Source organism: Palaemon carinicauda, chromosome 1 (assembly GCF_036898095.1).
Source record: "Palaemon carinicauda isolate YSFRI2023 chromosome 1, ASM3689809v2, whole genome shotgun sequence".
Lineage (NCBI taxonomy): Eukaryota > Metazoa > Arthropoda > Malacostraca > Decapoda > Palaemonidae > Palaemon > Palaemon carinicauda.
The window spans coordinates 17397958-17421722 of record NC_090725.1 but is presented as its reverse complement, the minus strand read 5'-3'; the positions used below and the strand labels follow the sequence as shown (position 1 = coordinate 17421722).

General features: G+C 40.8%; 1 protein-coding gene across 3 annotated transcripts in view; it reads right to left on the bottom strand.

Moving 5' to 3' along the window:
- Positions 1 to 2999: 2999 nt before the first annotated feature.
- Positions 3000 to 23765, bottom strand: part of Rab30 (RAS oncogene family member Rab30) — a 58016-nt gene continuing 37250 nt past the window's right edge. For 2 of the 3 annotated variants that reach the window (XM_068380491.1, XM_068380502.1), the window contains exons 6-7: positions 23465 to 23491; positions 3000 to 5540 (exon numbers count right to left, since the gene is read on the bottom strand). In XM_068380491.1, the coding sequence (XP_068236592.1) occupies positions 5421 to 5540; positions 23465 to 23491 (147 nt within the window). In that variant the 3' untranslated portion in view covers positions 3000 to 5420. The remainder of the gene's footprint in view (positions 5541 to 23464; positions 23492 to 23765) is intronic. The other variant, XM_068380511.1, reaches the window with a different exon arrangement.

Below are 23765 nucleotides of genomic sequence, written 5' to 3'. Positions count from 1 at the left end.
CCCTAGATCTTAGTGAAGCCCTTTAATAATTACACTTTTCAGAACTTTGAATATCTTGGAAAAAAACAAAGTTGAGATTAGGAACTTTCTCTAGTGAAGGAATTGTTCCATTTCTAAAATAATAAAAGCACTTCTTTCAAGAATTACTACAGTTAGGCTAACTGGTCACACCATGAATAGAAACAAGTACTATAAATAAAATAAATCTTTCCACCTATAAAGAGTACATGTGCTAAAAGTTTGGAAGATTCTTGGTCTTTGCCAGAAAATCTGATGACTGGGGATTCTCTGAATAATTTTAAGCCTTAAAATATCAAATCACTATAATTGAAGGAAAAATTTCAAAATGAAAATATTATTAAAAATGGGTTTAGTGTTGATAAAGAAATTAATTGATTTTAAATACAAAAATGACAATACAATACTGTATTGCACTAACGTGAAAATTAGGAGTACAGTATTAATGAAAATTTGTTTTAATATCAATGGAAAGAACCTAATCAGATCTTGGAATACTGTCTAGGAAAAAATATGTTTGAGACACCTTTATGTGTTTAACTTATAATTTTTAACAAATTAAATAACTAAAATTATGCGAATTTAAGAATCATAAAATAAATGTATAGTACAGTATAGTAACTATTTTTTTTTTCACTTTCTGTCATTGATATGTTTATCTAGTTATGCTGGCAGGTAGCAAAAGAAAATATTAAAATGATTATAAGATCAATATATTTTAAACTTGACATGTTACATGAGCAAATTTTGACATCTTACTGCCAAATTTTGGACCAAGTAGCCAATAACTAATAGATTTCTTATGAACTAGCATCACAAACTATTTCAAACTGCTAACAGCATTCCTTTTGCCCACTAGCTGCACATTTTTTATTTTCTACTTAATCTCCGTTCCTAGTTTCTTTCTTTGTTCTTGCCATCTATCTACTTCTAGCAATTACTTCATAATGCAACTGGGATTTCCTTCCACACAGGTTGCATTTAGGTACTGAATGGCCTTACAGGCCCCAGTGTAGGTTTATATGGCCCAAATTCATAAATCCATAAACTGCTACCGGTATAAATATTGAACTTAAGTTTCTAGATTCTCACCTGACTGTCCTGTCTTCATTGCAACGATCAAACAGAGCTTTGATTGTTCACAAACATGAAAAATCATATTTGCTACTTGGTACAATGTTAAACAGTAAGACAATAAAAAATTCAAGAGATGCCTGTGTAACAACTTGTATACTGTATATACACAAATGTGATATCAATATACTGTACTATACTGTATATAGTACTACTGTATAAAAGTAAAGTATGGTATCACATCCTGACTAGGATAAAGCAGTGAGGAAACTTAAGAATACTAAGTTATTTGAGCAATATTTTGAGCATTTTGGGACAAATTATAATGGGAAAACTCTCAGATTAGTTACAATCTGGTGGATGACTTAATTTAACATATATACCATTCCAAAGAACAAACAGAAAAAGTTTCAAGCAAATATTGAAAAAAAAAATCTATAAACAATGGTGTAAATTTAAGGTGTTAACATAGTGTATGGATAGCAATAAATATGCAGTATTACCTGGGCTTTCTTACCAGTATCACCAGCATGTTATACAATAGAAAAATTGTAATGATTAGTAATCGCAAGTTGACAAAAACAGAATTTTGATTTCATTTATTTCTATATTCACCTGATGTTCATAATGCTTTCATCTTTGGAAGCTTGAAATGCTGTCTGAGGATCCAATGATGCACTTTGCATCATTCTCTCGTGTGTTATATAAAAAAAGTTAATCAGCTTTCATGTGCAATTTTCATTTTCTATCTTTCTTTATTGGTTTGTTAATTATGCTACAAAATATCAACATGCGTAGCTTGAGACATGATGTCAATGCTCCCTGGCCAAAAGTAATGAGCCTGACAGTGATGTTGTTATGGCTGGGATCATCAGAAGTTTAATAACCTTATGACCATCAAAATTAACGCGTTAGACTGAAGGAAAGTAAGGCTGAAGTGGCATTACTGTCATCATTCCCTCTATAAACAAGTAGCCTAGCCTTCTCTGGATTACCCTTGAACTAAGACTAAGCTAAACTTTAATCGGATTATGAAACATACTTCACATAGAGGAACAGTGAGGCCTATGCACTCCTCACACGATTTTCTAGATAAAATATTGTTCTTGGCATAAGACAAAAAGAAGATAGATCATGATCACCCATAAACAATTCTTATGCATAACAGTGCTGCAATTGCTAACATATCAATAGAGGATGGCTTAAAAACACTAAAATAAATAAATATACAAAAAAATCTGACATCTGAAGCGGCAGGGCAAACTTTGTTATTCCATGTTGACTTTTAGACTTTATAAGCTATCAAACATGTGAAGCATGTTACTGTTGTTAAATGCTGGGCTCACTGCTTTACTAGAGGTGCTAGTGTATTGGAAGAAAAGAAAATGGGAAAATTTCTTAGTCTTAAGGAGTAACATCAGCATTTCAAGCTTTCAGAGACAAAAATAATACAATCATCAGGGGAGATTAAAAGAATAACATTTGATAAGCTATGAATGTGTTAGATTTGAAAGATCTCTCTAAATAAAAAATAAAAATCTTAAAGCAATATAAAGCAAAGCTTATACTTTACAAGTTAGATTTAAAGTTCTGATGTACTGGCCTATGTATGATCAGTAGTTAACAGCTATTTTCAAACTAAAAAGAATGCAAACAAAAGAGTAGTTCAAAGTTTCGACTAGACTTATTCAGCACACTATGTACTGATGAAGAATGATAGCTATGTACTTGAAGGCCATCAATGAGTTACAGCACTTAGTTGTTTGAAATGAACCATAAATAAAAATGAAAATAGGTGGTATGATTCAATAAATCCTCCATTAAACACAATGAACCTTAGTAGGAAGCCTACATTAGGTTCACAATCTTTCTTCCATTGATTTAAACAGAATAGTTGGTTTAAAAGATATAACCCTAAAAAGATACTAATAATTTTAAAATTTTCAGTAAATAAAAACATCACAGTGAAACTGATATTTTTTTTTTGTCTTTCAGTTTAGTACCGACTATCAACACATGAAGGATTACAAACAACAGTATTTTGAGAAACAGTGATAAGAAAAGCTGACAGATATGAGGAAATTCTGATTGATGAAACAAGAAACGCAATTGTTGGGTGAAAAAGATGCAATTACACAGCTTTAATTTAAATAATTGATTTATCTCCAGCTACTTTACCATGTTAAAGTTTGTAGTAAAAATTTCTTTTGTAAATTTGCTGTGCAATACAAAAAAACATATGTTAACAGATGGCATTATTGTTAATGGAAGTAATGAAGTAATCTTACTCAATGTGACATGCTGAAGTTCAACCATTATTTTCAGAAATTCTAAAACCAAGGCATGACATTTTAGAAGCTGCACTTAGTAAAATTACAGTAAAACTAACATACCAGTCTTCAGTTATTGTGAAGGGAATCTTGAATCTTAACTGAGATAACTACATATGAAAATTATAATGTAAAGGCTGGTGTACCCAGAAAAATTCCTTCAAAACAAATTATGTACAAAATAAAGTTTTTACTGATTAAAGTCATTAAACTCAAGAACAAATTGAGATAAGCTGTACACGTAACACTGGCTGTGTTTAAGTGAATATAAATTAATTCATTTACCATGACCTTTGTTAAAGAGAATTACTGTATTGGTAAAGAAAAAATGCAAATTAAGACTTTAGGACAACCTTTTATAGTAATCATAGTCTCTTTGTATATGAATATTCAGAATATCCGTTAGTACCTTACATGACTTAAAAAAAGATCAAAATTAAATGCATGCAGCAAAAAATATACAGAATACAAATACTGTACTACATGTATGTTCATACCCTTATATATGAAAAATGAAAAGTAAAATATTCTAATGTACACAGTACAATATAACTAAAATATTTGGCACAACAAATCACAAATAAATCAAGTGGCACCTTAAAATATAAAAATAAAATCCTTAATATATAATTTTTGGGCAAAACCACACTGAACATTACAAAATGCAATGAACAAAATCAGTCATAAAAGATAAATATAAACTTTGTCATTCCTTTTGGTGGCAATAGATATACAGAGGAGTATTTTACTAAAAGACTTTACTGAATCACAAAAACGCTCCTGTAATTGTACGCCTGACATTTGATACCTGTTAATTATACAAATTTCATGTTCCTCTCTCAAATATATAAAATTCTATGCAGAAATATTTGAGGAATTATGCAACAAATGCCCTAAATATTAAAATAAATTTAATTAATGCTGAAAGATGTTTGATGATGAAACAAGTTCCTATGAGACCTTAATTTACTAAGTTGTTAGAAACAATTAAGAGTCTTTGAAATAAGCAATAGTTACCAAACTGAACACTTAAAAGTTAAAGCTCCAAGTCCCATTAAAACAGTGACTGATTTATAAGGAATAAGTTCTAAAATTACAAAATTTATGTTCCTTATGCACAGTGTAGGGCTTAACTGACCGTACTACAAATACAGGTACAGCAAAAAACGCTCTGAAAAAAAGTTTATTGGTACATGAAGGTCACTTTTCTGCCTTTTCCAAAATTTCCAATAATACTATTAGCCTTATTTAGCTGCTGTTAGACAAATAATGCAAGAGAAATAATTTAAACAAGAATCTCAAGACCATAGTGTTATACAAATATTCAAGAAATCTTGCAGTTGTAGTATAACTAATGCACACAAAAATAATTCATAATAAATGCTTGATGACAGCTGCTTTTCAATTATGATCTTTATATTTCTGTTACGTTATCACAGCCCAATTTGAGGATAAGTTACCTAGACGTTCATACAAATATGAGTCAATATGTTTATAATGTGACATCAAGACAAAGAGTTCCACAGACTGAGTGAAAGGTGCAATCGTACAGCTACTAAGTTGACTGTTATAAAAAGTCATTTCGATAAAAAAAATCACCATTCCCATTTACAATAACAACGTATGAGTATGGCTTGGAATGTACATCTACAAAAAATAAATGCAACCATTCACATATTTAGCACTTAAGTATGAGTATCTATCTGAAAAGTTTCAAGGTACAATTATTCAAATTTAGATTTGACTTAAATAGATAGTGTACTGTATTAGAATCAGAGGTACAGTATAAACTTTCCCTTCAGAATGAGAAATAAAGCTTACACAATTCAGATACCGGTGTACAAAATAAGTAGCAACTGAAGAAAACCAAATTCCTCTTAGGAGTATAAAAATAAAATATTGTGAAAAGCCTTTTGGTGAAAAACCAGGGTACCATTATTCTCCAGTATAAAATTCTTAACAAACCCCTTCTCATTAACACCAGTAAGGAATATTCAGCTACGTTGTAGACGAAGAAATCCAACGAGAACAACAAGCAAACTCTGAACGTGTCTCTCTAGTTGGAGGTAGAGTGACATTTGAAACATCTTGAGGAGAGAGATCACCAACTTTGCTATCCTGTAAGATATATCATTCATGTCATTATGGTAACCTAAATTCAATAAAAATTAAAAATGAAAATAAGAAAATCTTTAAATCAACAAAATTAATATTTGTGAAACAAAATTTCCAAGTAAGTGTGATACTGTATTATAAGAAACAATTTCCTGAAACTAAACCTTAAAACTGAAAAAAATAACTTTAATAATACCAAGAGTACTACATAATTAATATTCAGCTACCTTTTATACAACATGGCATAACCTTATAACATATACAAACCGCTTTTGTATATCTAGTTGATACTCATGTTTGTTCATACAATATATGCAAACCTTGAGACCCTTTTCTACTATCTAGTATGACTCTTCCCTGCAGGGAGCAGGAAGCCCTAACATTTTTCCATGATTAGTGGTAGTGACGTATAACGGTAACGTCATACGTCTCAATGGTCCGGATGACCATAGAAAAAATTGTCCCAAGGTTAAGGCACTTATGAAAATCCAGATACAGTACTTTCAAGTAATTCTCTGGTACACTTCCATCAGAAGCCAAAAAAACGGATTTTGAAGCGAAGCGAAAAATCTATTTTTGGGTGAGATGGCCATGTCGTCCCGATGGACCCACCCTCCTTTTTCCGTATAAGAAAAAGGCTTAGGCAAGATCCCTCCCGAAACTACTACAGTGAACCCTCGCTACTTCGCGGTTCGACCATCGCGGATTCACCACTTCGCGGATTTTTTCCATAACCCATATATATACAGTAATATATATATATATATGTATGTATGCATGTATTTATGTATATATGTAGGTATGTATATGTGTATACATATAAATATATATATATATAATATATATATATATATATATATATATATATATATATATATATATATATATATATATATATATATATCTATATATCTAAAGTAGGAAGATGTGATGTAGTTCTAAGGGAAAAGTATGGGAAATATGTCTGGGTAATAAGCAAAGCTCTACCTCCAGTTTGTTTCTACATTATGATCAGAGATAAATGTAAACAAAACATTGGTTGCCATTTTTTATCGTGCTTTTTAGCATGTTTAGGAAATGCATGATATAAAATCACCTTTAATATTTGTGCCTGTTTTAGTTTAGGGTACTGTAGTACATGCATTAAGTGTTCTGTACATTAAAGGGTAGTTTGTTAACAGTACTACGTACAAGGGAAGGTTTTAAAAGTCTGAATATACATGTTGAATAAATAGGTAAATATGGTGTCACTACTTCGCGGATTTTCACCTATCGCGGCCGCGACTGGAACCTATCTACCGCGATAAACGAGGGTTCACTGTATATCTGTAGCACCATGCTCAATGCTACAAGGAATGAGTGCCATCTTGGAGCCATGTAATAGTAAGGGAGGAAGGGTAACCTTGATAACGGCTCCCCTTCAGTTTAGCCACTTTTCCCCTCGAAGCGAAAACGCTATTCGGGGTAAAGATTGCCATGTGTCGTATCAAGATATACGTCCCCTGATTTTATGCGATATCCTTAAGAGAAATTTTAAGGATATACGTGCCAGGAGTTAGAATTCTGGAGACCTAAAGGTCAATTCTCTGGGAATATCACTGTAGCCAAATATTCCTTAGAAAGCTACCAATAGGAACCTTCCATCAGGACGACATGGCCATCTCACCCAAAAATAGATTTTTCGCTTCGCTTCAAAATCCGTTTATTGTACTATCACTACAATACAGCTTACTTAGCTAAAGTACCACTCTTAAGTGATCGCTGTTTTTGGTAGGATGACTCGCACCATTCAAACTCACCGTACACGTAGCCTATATCTACATTACTAATGTAAAGTATGGTATAGTATTTTGTATACAGTACAGTACAGTAGTTAAAATAACAATAACACTAATACACAATGAATACACTAACGCAATAAAGATTATAAGAAAATGTATCAGTACAACACTAACCGTATACGTACAAAGTTCTACGCAATAAGTCTGAAAAATGATGCTACTCTTGTGTTGCCGGGTGTTTGGCGCGTGGGCTAACATACTATACTGTACATACCAATTTTTATACTAAAGTCACTATACAGTCAACACTAAATATGGACATTTTCTTTTATTACATCACAACATGATTCTACACAAAAAAAAGCCTGAAGTGGGAGATGCACACTAAGAGAATGAGGCTGAGTCAGTGAGAGATGAGGAGTTATGCTGTGTGGAGAAGAAAACGACATGAAGTATACTGGGTGCAAATGAAAACAGTCAGTTTAAAATCGTCAGGCCGTGAGAGTATTTATCGCGAAACCATAAATACGTGATTTTTTATTTAACAAATCATACAGTACAGTACAATTCTCTGTATTGCGAATGACCAATTCATAAAGATAGAACCCGTGAATAACGAGGCCAAGTGTATTATTTCTCAGTTTAAACATCATTGTATAATAAGGATATACTGTACCCTTAAAAAAACCTTGAAAGAACTACCCCTTCACAATTTTTATTTATTTGTATGAATCTCCCTTGATATTCATATTACCGTACTTCTTTTCTAGAAGCACAGTTTAATCAACACTTACCAGTAAAATTTCTAGTATTTAAAACTTTTCCCATATTCTTTCGCTTTGACAAATACATTCCCTTGGCAAAGAGAATAGAGCCCTCTAACAATAAGTGGTAGGAAGCCCAGATTGCAGCATTAGGTAGACTAGTCTTTAGTTATCTCCGTCAATCAGGGGCAATTGCACTAGCACTAAAGGCTTCCTCAGATTGTTTACATACTGCTTTTAAGATGTCTTCCTCTAGTTTAGTTAGCAATTACTGAGTATGCAACCAGTACAGTATCATCCGCAAGCAACAACTGATTTACCTCCCATTCATGATCACTCTTGTCTATTAGTTTCAATCCTTGACCAAGCACTCGAGCATTCACCTCTCTCACCACTACATCAACAAACAAACTGAACAACCATGGTGACATCACACATACCTGTCTCAGCCCCACGCTCTCACTGGAAACCACTCGCTCACTTCATTTCCTATCCTAACACATGCTTTACTACCTATGTCGAAACTCTTCACTGCTAACAACACCCTTCCACCACTTCCATGTAACCTCATCACATTCCACATCGCTTCACTATCAACTCTATCATACACTTTCTCCAGATCCATAAACGCAACATACACCTTGCCTTTTGCTAAATATTTCCCGCATATCTGCCTAACTGTAAAAATCTCATTCATGCATCCCCTACCTCGTCTAAAACCACTCTGTACTTCTAAGATTGCATTCTCTGTTTTATCCTTAATCCTATTATTTAGTACTCTACCATACACTTTTCCAACCACACTCAACAAACTAATACCCCTTGAATTAAAACACTCATGCACATCTCCCTTACCTTTATGAAGAGGTACAATACACGCACACACCCAGTCTACTGGTACCATCAACAACATAAAACACATATTAAATAATCTCACCAACCATTCTAGTAAGTTACACCCCCTTCCTTTAACATCTCAGTCCTCACACCATCCATACCAGGTGCTTTTCCTACTCACATCTCATCTAGTACTCTCCTCACTTCGTCTCTTGTAATCTCTCACTCTCCTCTCCCATCACTGGCACCTCAACACCTGCAACAGCAATTATATCTGCCTCCCTATTATCCTCAACATTCAGTAAACTTTCACAATGTTCCCCCACCTTTTCCTTGCCTCCTCTCCTTTTAACAATCTTCCATTTCCATCTTTCACTCTCTCTTCAATTCTCGAACCAGCCTTCCTTACTCTCTTCACTTCTTTCCAAAACTTCTTCTTATTCTCTTCATATGATCAACCCAAACCCTGACCCCACCTCCAATTAGCTGCCCTCTTTACCTTAGCTACCTTATGTTTTACTTCCACATTCTTCTCTCTATATCTTTTATACTTCTCTACACTATTAATCTGCATCCATTCTTCAAATACTCTCTTTTTCTCTTCCACTTTTATCTTCACTCCTTCATTCCATCACTCCTCATACTTCCACATTCTTCTCTCTATATCTTTTATACTTCTCTACACTATTACTCTGCAGCCATTCTTCAAATACTCTCTTTTTCTATTCCACTTTTATCTTCACTCCTTCATTCCATCACTCCTCATGCTGCCTCCAACAATCCTCTTGCCACACACATCACTTGCAATTCCAACAGAATTTTTTAATGGAAACAATTTATTTAAAATGTTCTTTTCTTGTATCAACGTGAGCGCATCCAATCCCTTTGGCAACCCCTTTCTGACCAGATTGCTTTTTCAATATTAAACTTACCCGATAATCATGTAGCTGTCAACTCCGTTGCCCGACAGAATTCTATGGAGGGATACGCCAGCTATCACAATACTAGAAGGGGGTGTACTTACCAGCGCCACCTGTGGCCAGGTACTCAATCATTTGTTGTTGACACCTCCTCAATTATTCCTCTGTCGTGCTTCCGGCTAGACGTTCTGGGATACGCTTATGGTCTTCGAGTTTATTCATGGATATTTGGTGAAGTATTCTCTTAGATTAACGGCTGTCGCTTTACTGGAATCCTTTTTATATTAGCTAGATAGCTTTTATATAATACTGGTTAACGGTTAATGAATTTTTGCTTGTTTTTGGAACACCCTTTGGCTAACTCTTTGAAACAAGATGTCTGACGTTTCGCAAGCCCCCTCCCATAGACGATGTAGGTCTTGCAATAGGCGTATTCCGAAGGCCTCGGTAGATCCTCACACCGCTTGTTCTGACTGTAGGGACAGGCCCTGTCTATTAGAAAATCGATGTGAGGAGTGCGCCGGACTTTCGGAATTGGAATTTGTCCGTCTTTTAAAATATTCATCTAAGTTAGAGAGAGGTAGAGTTAGGAGAAGTTCTTCTCACTCTTCTATGTTTTCCTCACCTCATGATCCCCTACCTTTTCCTACCCCTGTAGTGGCTACCCCCGAACCTACTGTGTGCCCTCCGCCTGATATGTCAGTTGTTTTGCGTGCTATTCAGGCTTTAGGAGATAAAGTAGAATCAGTGGTAAGTGACCATAAGTCTCTGATGGCCGAGGTTAAAGAACTGAAGGTCAAGAGTGCAGTGGGTGGAAATAGTGCCAGTGCTGTGACGAGTGCTAGTGTCGGTGCAGTGCCAAGTGCTAGTGGTGCCAGTGTGGTGCGTGAGGATTTTTCTGTGCGAGCCAGTCGTCCTCCCAGTCCGGGACCTCTTGCAAGCTCCCATGCCCAGGGGAGAAGCAATGTCGAAGGGCTTAAGGGTTCGACAGGCCTTGTTAGGCGCACAGAATTATCCTCGGTGGTTGCGGGCGTGTCTTCTTTAGACCGTCACTCCCACCTGCAGACGATTGAGCCCGTCTTCTCGTCCGCTGATCAACATGCAGGGAAGAAACGTTGGTCTCAGGTCTCGAGACCGCTTAAACGTAGAGTTCAGTCAGCGAGTGCTCAGCCAGGTTGCAGTCATTGGCTCAGCTCTGACTCGCCTCAGTCATCGGTCGACTGTACTCCGCCCAAGAGGAGTAAGGTTCTGCCTATACAGAGCCCGACTGTGACTTTACCTCAGTCTGTTATCGTTTCTGCCGACCCCAAGTGGACCCTGCTTCAGTCCATGCAAGCTCAGCTTTCGGACTTGATGCGTGAGTGTCGGGCTGAGAGTGTTGCTCCTCCTCCTCCGCCTACACTCCCTCCACCTGTTCTCGCTCCGCCTGTGCTCGCCCAGCCTGCACCTGCTCCGCCTGGTCGCAGCACCATCTGCCAGGCGTACGATGTTGAGCCACTTTCGGAGTTTGCTGTTCCCAGTGTTGTTCAGCCTCAGCCTTCTTTAAGGCAACCCTTGCTTTGGGATCAGGAGAGTTATTCCACTCTTCCTCCGCCTCCCCTTGCTGCTCCACCAGTGGTGCAACTCTCGGTTGGGGTACAACAACCTCTCCCCTCCGTGAGTCTGTCTGCTCAACCATCGCTGCAGCGAGCTCAACCCTCCTCTAGGCAAGCTCCTCTACACCCTGGACTTGCGCCTCAGGAGCCTCAGCTTGCGAGAACTTTACCTTGTTCTGCGCAGCCTCAACCTCTTCATGCTCCACTCATCTCACAGGAACAGGAACGGACTACTCCGCCTCCGTCCTCCGCTCAGCTTGTGCAATCCTTGGGTTCAACTCTTGCTAGGAGTCAACCTCCTTCACCCATGCGCCTGCCTTCTGCTTCGTCTGTTGTTCAGCCTATGCAGTCTGAGCCTCAGGTTTTCCCTCAGGATGAGGAAACCTCTGTTATTGTTCCTACCCGTTCTGACTCTGCGGTTCAGCATTCTGGTCCTATCGCTTCGCTACCCTCTGCTGATGAAGTGTCGGATGATGAGGAGGCACACCTTGATCCCTCATCAGACGTGGAAGAGTCTAAGCTTTCTCCATTGTCTATTGATTTTCGAAAGGTCTTGGCTCTACTCAGGGAGATTTACCCAGACCACTTCGTCTCTGCTATTCCCCGCTCTCCTCCATCTGAGTTTTCGCTGGGCGTACAACAAGCTAAGTCCAACTATACTAAGCTTGTCCTAGCTAGATCCTCCAAGAGGGCTTTAAGGATCTTAGGGGAGTGGCTTCAGTCTAAACAACACCTTGGCAAGACTTCCTTCATGTTCCCTCCAACGAAGCTCGCTTCGAAAGGTTGCGTTTGGTATGCCACAGGGGAAGCACCAGGCTTGGGAGTACCTGCCTCTGCCCAGGCTGACTTCTCAAGTCTGGTGGACTCGCCTCGGAGGACTGCGATGAGACGCTCGAAGGTTTGTTGGACCTTCTCAGACCTGGATCATCTTCTGAAAGGGTTGTTCAGAGCTTTCGAAATGTTCAACTTTCTCGACTGGTGCCTGGGAGCCCTCAGCAAGAAAACCTCTCCTGCGGACAAAGATTCTGCCATGCTTATTATGTCCTGCATGGATAAGGCCATCAGAGATGGATCGGGTGAGCTAGCGTCGTTATTTGTATCAGGGGTGTTGAAGAAAAGGGAACAACTGTGTACCTTCCTCTCCGCCAGCATTACACCGTGCCAACGGTCACAACTCCTTTTTGCTCTACTCTCAAAGTTCCTCTTTCCCGAGGAGCTAGTTAAGGACTTGTCGGCTGCCCTGATACAGAAGGACACGCACGATCTTGTAGCCTCATCGGCTCGTAAGTCTAAGGTTACCACCTCTGTCCCCAAGACTTATCGCTCCCCAGTGGCTGATACCCCGGCTACGAGGTTCATACCGCCCTTTCGTGGTAGAGCCCCCAGCCGAGGAAGCTCCCGTCCAGACTCTCACAGGAGCAAGTCTAGGAAAGGACCCAGGACATCTAAGGGAAAGAACTGACTCTCAGATTCTCCAGACAACAGTAGGAGCCAGACTCAAAATCTTCTGGCGAGCCTGGGAGAAGAGAGGTGCAGACGCACAGTCTGTCAGTTGGCTGAGGTACGGTTACAGGATTCCATTCTGCCTCAAACCGCCTCTGACCACATCGCCCATCAACCTCTCTCCCAACTACAAAGAAGAGGACAAGAGGCTAGCATTGCAACAGGAGGTGTCGCTACTTGTGCAGAAGAAGGCAGTGGTTATAGTCCGGGACCATCAATCCCCGGGCTTCTACAACCGTCTCTTTCTTGTGGCCAAGAAGACAGGAGGTTGGAGACCGGTGCTGGACGTCAGCTCTCTCAACGAGTATGTCACCAAGCAGACGTTCACAATGGAGACGACCAAGTCGGTCTTAGCAGCGGTCAGACAGGAGGACTGGATGGTCTCGTTGGACTTGAAAGATGCATACTTTCACGTTCCCATTCATCCAGACTCCCAACCTTTCCTGAGATTCGTTTTCGGAAAGGTTGTCTATCAGTTCCAAGCCCTGTGTTTTGGCCTAAGCACAGCTCCTATGGTCTTTACTCTTCTGATGAGGAATGTAGCGAAATTCCTGCACTTATCGAACATCAGAGCCTCCCTCTACCTAGACGACTGGCTGTTGAGAGCCTCCACGAGTCGTCGTTGTCTGGAGAACCTCTCTTGGACTTTAGATCTAATCAGAGACCTAGGTCTATTAGTCAATATAGAGAAATCTCAACTCATTCCCTCCCAATCCATTGTGTACCTGGGAATGGAGATTCAGAGTCGGGATTTTCGGGCTTTTCCATCGGCCCCCAGGATAAACCAAGCCCTAGAGTGCATCATGAGCATGCTGAAGAGGAGCAATTGCTCAGTGAGACAGTGGATGAGTCTCACAGGGACCCTCTCATCACTGGCCCTGTTCGTCGAGCTAGGGAGACTCCACCTCCGCCCTCTTCAATTCCATCTTGCGGCTCATTGGGACAAGGGCTCGACTCTAGAAGCAGTCTCTATCCCTATCAACCAAGAGATGAAGACCACTCTCCTGTGGTGGAAGCACAATCTCCTTCTCAAGGAGGGTCTATCATTGGCCATCCAGACCCCCCATCTTCATCTCTTCTCGGATGCATCGGACTCGGGCTGGGGTGCGACCTTGGACGGACGGGAATGCTCAGGAGTATGGAACAAGGAACAAGGATTACTCCACATCAACTGCAAGGAACTGTTAGCAGTTCATCTTGCCCTGTTGAACTTCAAGTCCCTCCTGCTAGGCAAAGTGGTGGAGGTGAATTCAGACAACACCACAGCCTTGGCTTACATCTCCAAGCAAGGAGGGACCCATTCGAGGAGCCTTTACGAGATCGCAAGGGACCTCCTCATTTGGTCAAGAGGTCTAAACCTCACACTGGTCACGAGGTTCATCCAAGGCGATATGAATGTTTCAGCGGATCGCCTCAGCAGAAGGAATCAGGTCATTCCCACGGAATGGACCCTCCACAAGAGTGTGTGCAACAGACTTTGGACCTTGTGGGGTCAACCTACCATAGATCTGTTTGCCACCTCCATCACCAAGAGAATTCCGCTTTATTGTTCCCCTGTTCCAGACCCTGCAGCGGTTCATGTGGATGCTTTTCTTCTGAACTGGTCCCATCTCGACCTGTACGCATTCCCTCCGTTCAAGATTATAAACAAAGTTCTGCAGAAATTCGTCTCGCACGAAGGGACACGGCTGACGCTGGTTGCTCCCCTTTGGCCTGCAAGAGAATGGTACACAGAGGTACTTCAATGGCTAGTCGACTTCCCCAGGACTCTACCTCTAAGAGTGGACCTTCTACGTCAACCACACGTAGACAGGTTGCACCCAAACCTCCACGCTCTTCGACTGACTGCCTTCAGACTGTCGAAAGATTCGCTAGAGCTAGAGGCTTTTCGAAGGAGGCAGCCAGTGCGATTGCCAGAGCTAGAAGAATTTCCACTCGTAGAGTCTACCAGTCTAAGTGGGAGGTCTTCCGAAGCTGGTGTAGAGCCAATTCAATATCCTCTACCAATACCTCTGTGATCCAAATAGCTGACTTCCTTCTTCATCTTAGGAATGAGAGATCCCTTTCAACACCTACGATTAAGGGATATAGGAGCATGTTGGCCTCAGTTCTCCGCCACAGGGGTTTGGACCTGTCTTCCAACAAGGACCTTCAAGACATTCTCAAGTCTTTTGAGACGTCTAAAGAACGTCGTCTTTCCACTCCAGGCTGGAATCTAGACGTAGTCTTAAGGTTCCTTATGACATCTAGGTTCGAACCTCTCCAGTCAGCTTCCTTCAAGGATCTTACCCTCAAGACTGCTTTTCTCGTTTGCCTTGCAACAGCTAAGAGAGTCAGTGAGGTTCATGCCTTCAGCAAGAACATTGGTTTCACAACCGAATCTGCAACATGTTCTTTTCAGCTTGGATTCCTAGCAAAGAACGAGCTTCCTTCACGTCCTTGGCCTAGATCGTTCGAAATACCTAGCCTCTCCAACATGGTAGGTAACGAACTAGAGAGAGTTCTTTGCCCTGTCAGAGCTCTCAAATATTATCTGAAGAGGTCTAAACCTATTCGAGGACAGTCAGAAGCCTTATGGTGTGCCATCAAGAAACCCTCGAGACCCATGTCCAAGAATGGGCTTTCGTACTATATAAGGCTTCTGATCAGAGAAGCACATTCTCACTTAAAGGAGGAAGACCTTGCATTGCTGAAGGTAAGGACCCACGAAGTAAGAGCTGTAGCTACTTCGTTGGCCTTTAATAAAAACCGTTCTCTGCAGAGCATTATGGATGCAACCTATTGGAGGAGCAAGTCAGTGTTTGCATCATTTTATCTGAAAGATGTCCAGTCTCTTTACGAGAACTGCTACACCCTGGGACCATTCGTAGCAGCGAGTGCAGTAGTAGGTGAGGGCTCAGCCACTACATTCCCTTAATCCCATAACCTTTTTAACCTTTCTCTTGAATACTTTTATTGTTGTTTTTATGGTTGTTACGGTAGGCTAAGAAGCCTTCCGCATCCTTGGATTTGGCGGGTGGTCTATTCATTCTTGAGAAGCGCCTGGGTTAAAGGTTTGGTAGAGGTCCTTTAGTAGGGTTGCAACCCCTTGTACTTTGGCACCTTTGGGTTGATTCAGCCTCCAAGAGGAACGCTGCGCTCAGTAAGGAAGACGAACTTTAAATAAAAGGCAGAGTAACGGTTCTATTCGACTTCCTTACCAGGTACTTATTATTTCATTGTTATTTGAGATAACTGTTATATGAAATATGGGATACTTAGCTATCCTTTAATCATGTACACTGGTTTTCACCCACCTCCCTGGGTGTGAATCAGCTACATGATTATCGGGTAAGTTTAATATTGAAAAATGTTATTTTTATTAATAAAATAAATTTTTGAATATACTTACCCGATAATCATGATTTAATCGACCCTCCCTTTCCTCCCCAGAGAGAACCAGTGGACCGAGGAATAATTGAGGAGGTGTCAACAACAAATGATTGAGTACCTGGCCACAGGTGGCGCTGGTAAGTACACCCCCTTCTAGTATTGTGATAGCTGGCGTATCCCTCCATAGAATTCTGTCGGGCAACGGAGTTGACAGCTACATGATTATCGGGTAAGTATATTCAAAAATTTATTTTATTAATAAAAATAACATATTTATTTACTTTTTCTTCAAGAATACGAGGGAATATATTCCAGTTAGTTTCCCATTGACAATTCTCTCTAATCCCTCATAGGAGGCTCTCAATTTTCTGAGTTTCTAGATAGCATCATAAGTAAATGTTTGCTGTCCATTTTTCTAGGTTATATAAATCATATTTCTTTGCCTGTTTGTTCATATATTTACAATTATTATGTTACTGTTATGCTGAAAGATGCACATAAAGTGTCAAGAGACAATAACTAAATATGACTAAAGAGTAATATTTAACCAGAAAATACATATACGAGAATACATTATACAGTACTAGTCACGTCTTACTTATACGTGGGCATTTAGTGTATACTTTTCTGGATTTAAGGGAAGGATCTCACCATTGTTTAGTATTTAACCTTAAAATATTATGACTAAGCCCTTAAGAACCCCAGTCTTGAGGAAAATTACTGCTAAAAGCCCATACTTATGCTTACTAAAGTCATTTCAACCAATCTCTACAGTACAAATAAAAACTGAAGGCTGTTTTCCCAAAACTTTTTTCAATAACAAAAATTTTTTTATCATTCACTCATGAAAAGATGGGGAATTTTAAAACCTACTATCTGTACATTCACTTTTTGATAAAAACAGAACACTTCCATATGAATGCATACTATACATTATATATATATATATATATATATATATATATATATATATATATATATATATATATATATATATATATATATATAAAAAAAGTAATATGAAAGTTCCCCATTTATGACTTTTAGAATATAAAATTATCTTTTTAATGGTTTTTAAATGAAAGAAATCAAATGAGAAATAAAAAAGAAACAGAAGTTTGAATAAACCCCTAAGTGACAAATTTGGAAGTACGTAATTTGTATTTTTCCTAACTAATACAAACCTGCATCTATTTATAGGCATTACCTTTCAGCACAGCTGGAAGGTTAGACATTAAACTTTAATGCAAGGTGGCAATCCTACTCAACCACTACTAGTGGGGAGGGTTGAAACCCAGCCACCTATATCTACTCCTACATGGGTGAAAACTACGTCACTTTTTGATCGCGGGCAGGACTGGGTGATGGCGGGACAATTTGTAGAAATAGCTACAGGTTTGAGTTATTTAGAAAAAATACAAATTATAGTACTTCCAAATTTGTCATTTGTTCCTGAACTAACAAACCTTACGCCCGTTAGGAGGGTGGCAAGTCCAACCACTGGCTTGGTCATTGACCAGGCTTTTCTCTGTACAGTCTTTGACTGTTACTAGAGGAAACCTTGACACCTCGCTAAAGTGATACATAAAAGGAGTATTGATAGCGGCCTGAACAACCTGTGTAGTTGTGAGAGATGGCATGTGAACGTCTAGGTAAGCATAATCCGAGTTTAAAAGTAGGAATACATAATTATACAGAGACGTTTCCCAAGGCCTTCCTCTTGGGAGGTGTTGGGGATGTGTACAAGTATAAAATCTATTCTAGGTTACACAAGGGAAGTGGATCTTACCTACAGATAGGTGAGGCCAGCTTGCAGAGGGACTCATGACACTGTTCCTCAAGACAAGATGAAGACAAAGAAAAGAGCCAGTCATTCTTATTCATTCATCCCAGACTAATCCTGGGTAACCAATGCCCTCAACTATCTGCAACTTGCCCAATAAGGAGCCTGAGGTATTCTTAAAACACTTGTTGTGCAGCCACCACAAGATTGATAGAAACCTATCGAGATTCCTGTGGGCACGTCTTGGAGGTAGTGGGCGGTGAAGGTCGTTTGACGCCTCCACACACCCGCTTGTAATACCTGCATTAAGGAAAAGTTGTTTGAATGCCAGGGATGTACTGATGCCCCTGACGTCGTGAGCTCTAGGATGTCGAGCTGGAATCGGGTCAGGATTCAGTGCTGAATCTATAACTTTACGAATCCAGGCAGAGATGGTATTACTGGTAACCCTTCTCTTCATTCTACCTGTACCGACATAGAGGGCTGCCAGCCATGGACGAGTTGCTGCTGTGCATTTAAAGATATATCTTAACTTCAACTGGGCATAGTAACAGTTGATCTGGGTCACCAGTTACAGAACGGAGACTCTCAATCTGAAAGGGCCCAAATCTAGGATCCAGTACCCCAGGATTTTGAGTCTTTGCAATAAACTCAGGGACAAAGCCAAGTGTCTCCTCCCCCATCCCCTTGAATGGGCAATGTAGTAAGAGAGACCATGAAGTTCACTGACTGTTTGCGGAAGTTAAAGCGAGTAGGAATGTCGTCTTCAAAGTGAGATTACGATCTGGTGCATGGCATAATGGTTCGTAGGGCGTGCCCTTTACAGACAGCAAGACACGAACCACACCTTCTAAGGAGGAGGTCTAATCTCCGACTGGGGCAAGTGATCTCATAACTTTGTATTAAGATAGAAAGCCCCAACGAAGAGGAAAGATCGACTCCTTTCAGTCTAAAAGCTAAGCTTAAGGCTGAACAATAGCCTTTCACTGCCGAGACCGAGAGGAGTGTTTCCTCCCGAAGGTATACAAGAAACTCTCCTATTGTTGGTATAGTGGCATCGAGGGGAGAGATACCCCTTCCACGACACCAACCACTGAAGACAGTCCACTTTGCCAGGTAAAATGAGGCTAAAAATCTCCGTAAGTATCCACACATACTTCTCGCAACTTGATGTGAAAAGCCTCTCTGAGAGAGGAGATGCTGGATAGTCTCCAGGCGTGAAGCCAAAGAGATGGCACTGCCTTATGGAAGATATTCACATGTGGTTGTTTTGAGTAGATCTTGTCATGGAGGGAGTTATCTTGGAAGATCTACAAGGAGTTGCAGAAGGTCTGGGAACCATTCTCCATGGTGCCACAGCGGGGCTACGAGTGTCATCACTTGGTTGTTGTATGTTCTGGTCTTGTTGAGCACCCTTCTCATCAAACAGAACTGGGGAAAGGCATATATGTTGTCCCATTGTTGTTGGAATGCATCATGCCATAGAGCCTGAGGGTCTGGAACTGGAGAGTAGTATATCGGGAGCCTGAAATTCAGGGATGTCGCATACAGGTCTACAGTCAGGGAACCGCACAAAGTCAGGAATTTGTTGGCTATCAGAGGATTCAAAGACCATTCTGAGCCCACTATTTGAGTTTCTCTCCTCAGGTTGTCTGCGAGCACATTCCTCTTTCCTGGAATGAAGCGAGCTGATAGGGACACCATATGTTCTTCTGTCCATCTTAGCATCTCTACTGCTAGAGGGCATAGGGGCTGCGAAAAGGTATGGCCTTGTTTGTTTACGTAAGCCATTATTGTAGTGTTGTCGCTCATCAACACCACGGAATGTCCAGCCAGCAACTGTTGGAAATGCTGGAGAGCTAGAAAGGCTGCTCTCATCTCTAGGAGATTTATGTGATGGTACCTTTCAGACTCAGACCAGAGACCTAAGAGTGTTGCAGCAGATGCTGTCCTCCCCCCCCCCCTTCCTTCTTTTGATGCATCTGTGTAAAGCATCAAGTCCAGAGGAGGGACGAGAAGGTCTAGCCCTTTGAAGAGGTTCTCCTCTGCCACCCACCATGGAAGATCCGTCACTTGATCCGATCCCATAAGGACTAGAGTGTCTGGGGAGCCAGTATTCTGGTTCCACACAGACTTCAGCCGCCAATGGAGGGATCATATCCTGAGGCCAACATTGGGAATAAGACAGACCAGGGATGTCAGGTAACCTAGAAGGCACAACCACTGTTGAGCTGGCAGATCTTCCCGTACTCTGTCATCTGATGGAGATACTTTTTGGGGGTTGGTATCTACAATCATACCCAGGTGTACCAGTCTCTGAGAGGGAAGCAGTAACAATTTCTCGAGATCTATCATGATCCCTATATCTTCACAAAACTCGAGTACAGTAGTCTGTCTTGGTTTTGAAGAAGGGTTATCACTGAGTCTGCCAGAATTAGCCAATCGTCAAGGTATCTTATGAGACAAATGTCATTCTTGGAAGCCCAAGATGACACCAGGCTGAACACCCACGTGAAGACCTGAGGTGCTGCCAAGAGGCCGAAAAATTGCACCTTGAACTGGTAATGACAATTCTCGTGAATGAATCCGAGATACTTCCTTGAAAACGGATGGTTTAGGATCTGGAAACATGTGTCTTGGAAATCCAGTATGCACATGAAGTCCTGTGGCCATACTGTTTGGATGACCGTGTCTGCCATATCCATCCTGAATGGAGTTTGTAGGACAAACTTGTTCAGGGACAAGAGATCAATGACTGGTCTCCAGCCTTCAGACGCCTTTTTCACAAGAAAGAGTCGACTGCAGAAGCCTGGAGACTCATCGAGGACCTTTTGAAGAGCGCCCTTCTCCAGCATGGTCTGGACTTTGGCCCGGATGGCCATCTCCTTTATGGATCCATTCGTATAGGAGCTCGATGGAACTGGATCCAGATTTAGTGAAAGGAGAGATAGAATGAACGGGACACGATACCCTACACCCATTACTGCGATCGTCCAGGGATCTGCTCAGTGGTGCTGCCTCCTCTGCCAGAGGCGTTGCAGGCATTCCCCCACCGAAGGACGATTGAGAGGATTGCCCTCCCTTGCAGGAGCGACCTCGGCTGCCCCCACCCTTCCACTTTTCCCTCCTCTGGAGAGTTTGAAGCCTTTAGCGTCTCTTGCAGGAAAGGGCATCCATAACATCTTGTTGGAGGATCCTGCTCTCCTGATTGTTGAGGGTTTTGCTGGTTGGGGCTGATTCCTGGGAGATTGAGGCACCTTCCCATAGGGCCTGGAAGTCATGGCCCTATGGAGGAGAGAATCCTTGAAGGATTTTCTACACCTATCAACTGCCCTCTCTACTTCTTCTGAGTTGAAAAGAGAAGTTCCTTCAAGCGTCGAGTTCCCTAGGCACACTACTTCCACTTTTGGCACTTGCCTGTGGAATCTCCCAATCACAGTATCCCTCCTATTCAGAATCACATTTGCCCACAGGTTGATTACCTGGTGGGAAAGGAATTGTAAAGTCCGGGTACCCGGCAAGGGGAAAGATCCCATGGACGCCTTGAAGATTCCTTGGATAAATCCTCGGATCTAACAATGTGGTCCAACGACCCCAGCCATAGATCAAGCCACAAAGCAGCCTGCATGGCATACCTCACACCTCTCTCAATGTTGAGGAGCTAAACTGCCGAAAGTGAAGCTGTGAGGCTGGAAAGTATCTCTACTAAGACTCCACTAGTAAGAAACTCTACTGAGGGGTCCAGCGAGAGGTTAGGAAGGGGTTCGTTAGCAACCTCGTAGTACTTCCTTTGCAAGATGAAAGGAAGTGGGAGGAGCTTAGACGACGAACCTGCCCATAGAGAGCTAGAGGCACCTGCTATCTGCGAAAGTGTTCTTTCTGGCTGCTGTCAGTCTCTTCAACCAGGGCAAGAGTACACTGGACTTGAGGGGCTTCTGGGTGCCAAACAAGTGTACAAGTGGTCAAGGACCATGTTCTTGCCTTCCTGGGGAAAGGTACCCAGATCTGACTGCTTATTTATTGTGCACATGCATGCAAAGACTTGCCAGAAAGCATGTTCTGACTCTCTGCGCTCATCTTCAGAGGAGAACTTAGGATTCGCTACTCTTGGAAGGTAGTCATCATCCAAGTTCAAAAACTTAACCACCTCCAAGCTCTCACCCATAGGAGCCTGGGGTGGGTTGAAGTCGTGAACTGGTGCAATCTCTCGGGAGGATCCCCTGAGCCCTGAGGGCTTCCCTTGGCTCTGAACTCTTAGGAATCGTCTTAGAATCCTTCGGTTCCCAACAGAGTAGAAAGTGTTCCACCAGGATTGAAACTCTGGAGGGAGCTTGCTGCTTCATTGAGGAATGAGCCTTGGAAGTCGAAGGTTCCTCGTCTCCTGATGACCTGGGAACGGGGCAGAGTTCCAGTGGAACCACTTCCAGAGGTTCTGGTCTGAAAGGCCGAAGGGAAATCTCCCGTGGCGAGCCCAGATTTCTGCTTATCCATGGGTAAAGCTGGTCTATGTGCGGTGGAGTGTGACTCTACATTCTCCTCTCCTGCTACACTGTCATCCTAGCGCCAAGAGGAAAAACACACCTGATATTGCGTAAAACAATATCGTCTTATGGCCAAGCCTTAAGGAGGAGAGAGCAGACACGTCCGATCACTACAAGCCAAAAGAAAAAAAGTGACGTAGTTCACCAATGTGAGAGTAAATATAGGTGGCTGGGTACCTCCAGCCACCCCTCTACCCTCCCACTACTAGTGGTCGGGTAGGGTTGCCACCTCGCATTAGTCTTAATGGGTAACTTTCCAGTTCGGCCAAAGGATAATCCCTATAAATAGCTTAAGGTTTGTTAGAGAATGAACAAATAACATTTGTTTCAATGGGGGGGATGGGGGGGACCATGCCCCTTAAACAAATTCCGTGGATTCAAATGAGTTGTTAACAAGGTCATAAGCTTTCAAAAAATAGAGTTATCAAGGATTCATTGAAGAATGTTCAAAGCTACTTATCAGACTCCAAGTTTATTTTGTTTGTTACACAAATGATGGATGCATCTTAGATTTTATGACAAGTGAGATTTGGGATCACTAAATGAGCTGTGGTATAAGTAATGGGTTTGAAGTGAAACAAAACTGGTGAAAGTACTATCCATTTTTCAATCTTATAATAAGATACTGTATTTTGTAATTATGTTATACTGTAATGCACTACAAGAGAAAATTAGATTTAAATACTGGTGGTTTGCCTATTATCTTTAGTCTGAGAGCTCAAGGGAAATATGTTGAAGCATATAAAAATGTCATGAATAACACTAAAAATAACAGCTAAGTTTATATTCAAGAGTAATATCTAAATATCTAAACAATACTGAATAGCCTACCTTGTCAAAATGCCCACTACGCACAAGCTGAAAGAAAAAAAAAAAAAGTTAATTGAAAATTCCCCTAAAAGACTTCTTTAACTTACAGTATAATAAAACTCCTCTATTTACATTTCATATGCTCCCTCCCTTTTCTGTAAAATAAGTTGAGAATCTGCTTATCTTTTTCAACCACATAAGTACAGTATGTCACCACTATCATTAATTTACACAAAATCTCTCAAAGACTGATGGTCAGCTTAATAGCCAATCATAAAGCTGTTGGTAAAAGTCAAAGTGAAAAAATAAACAAAACTCTAAT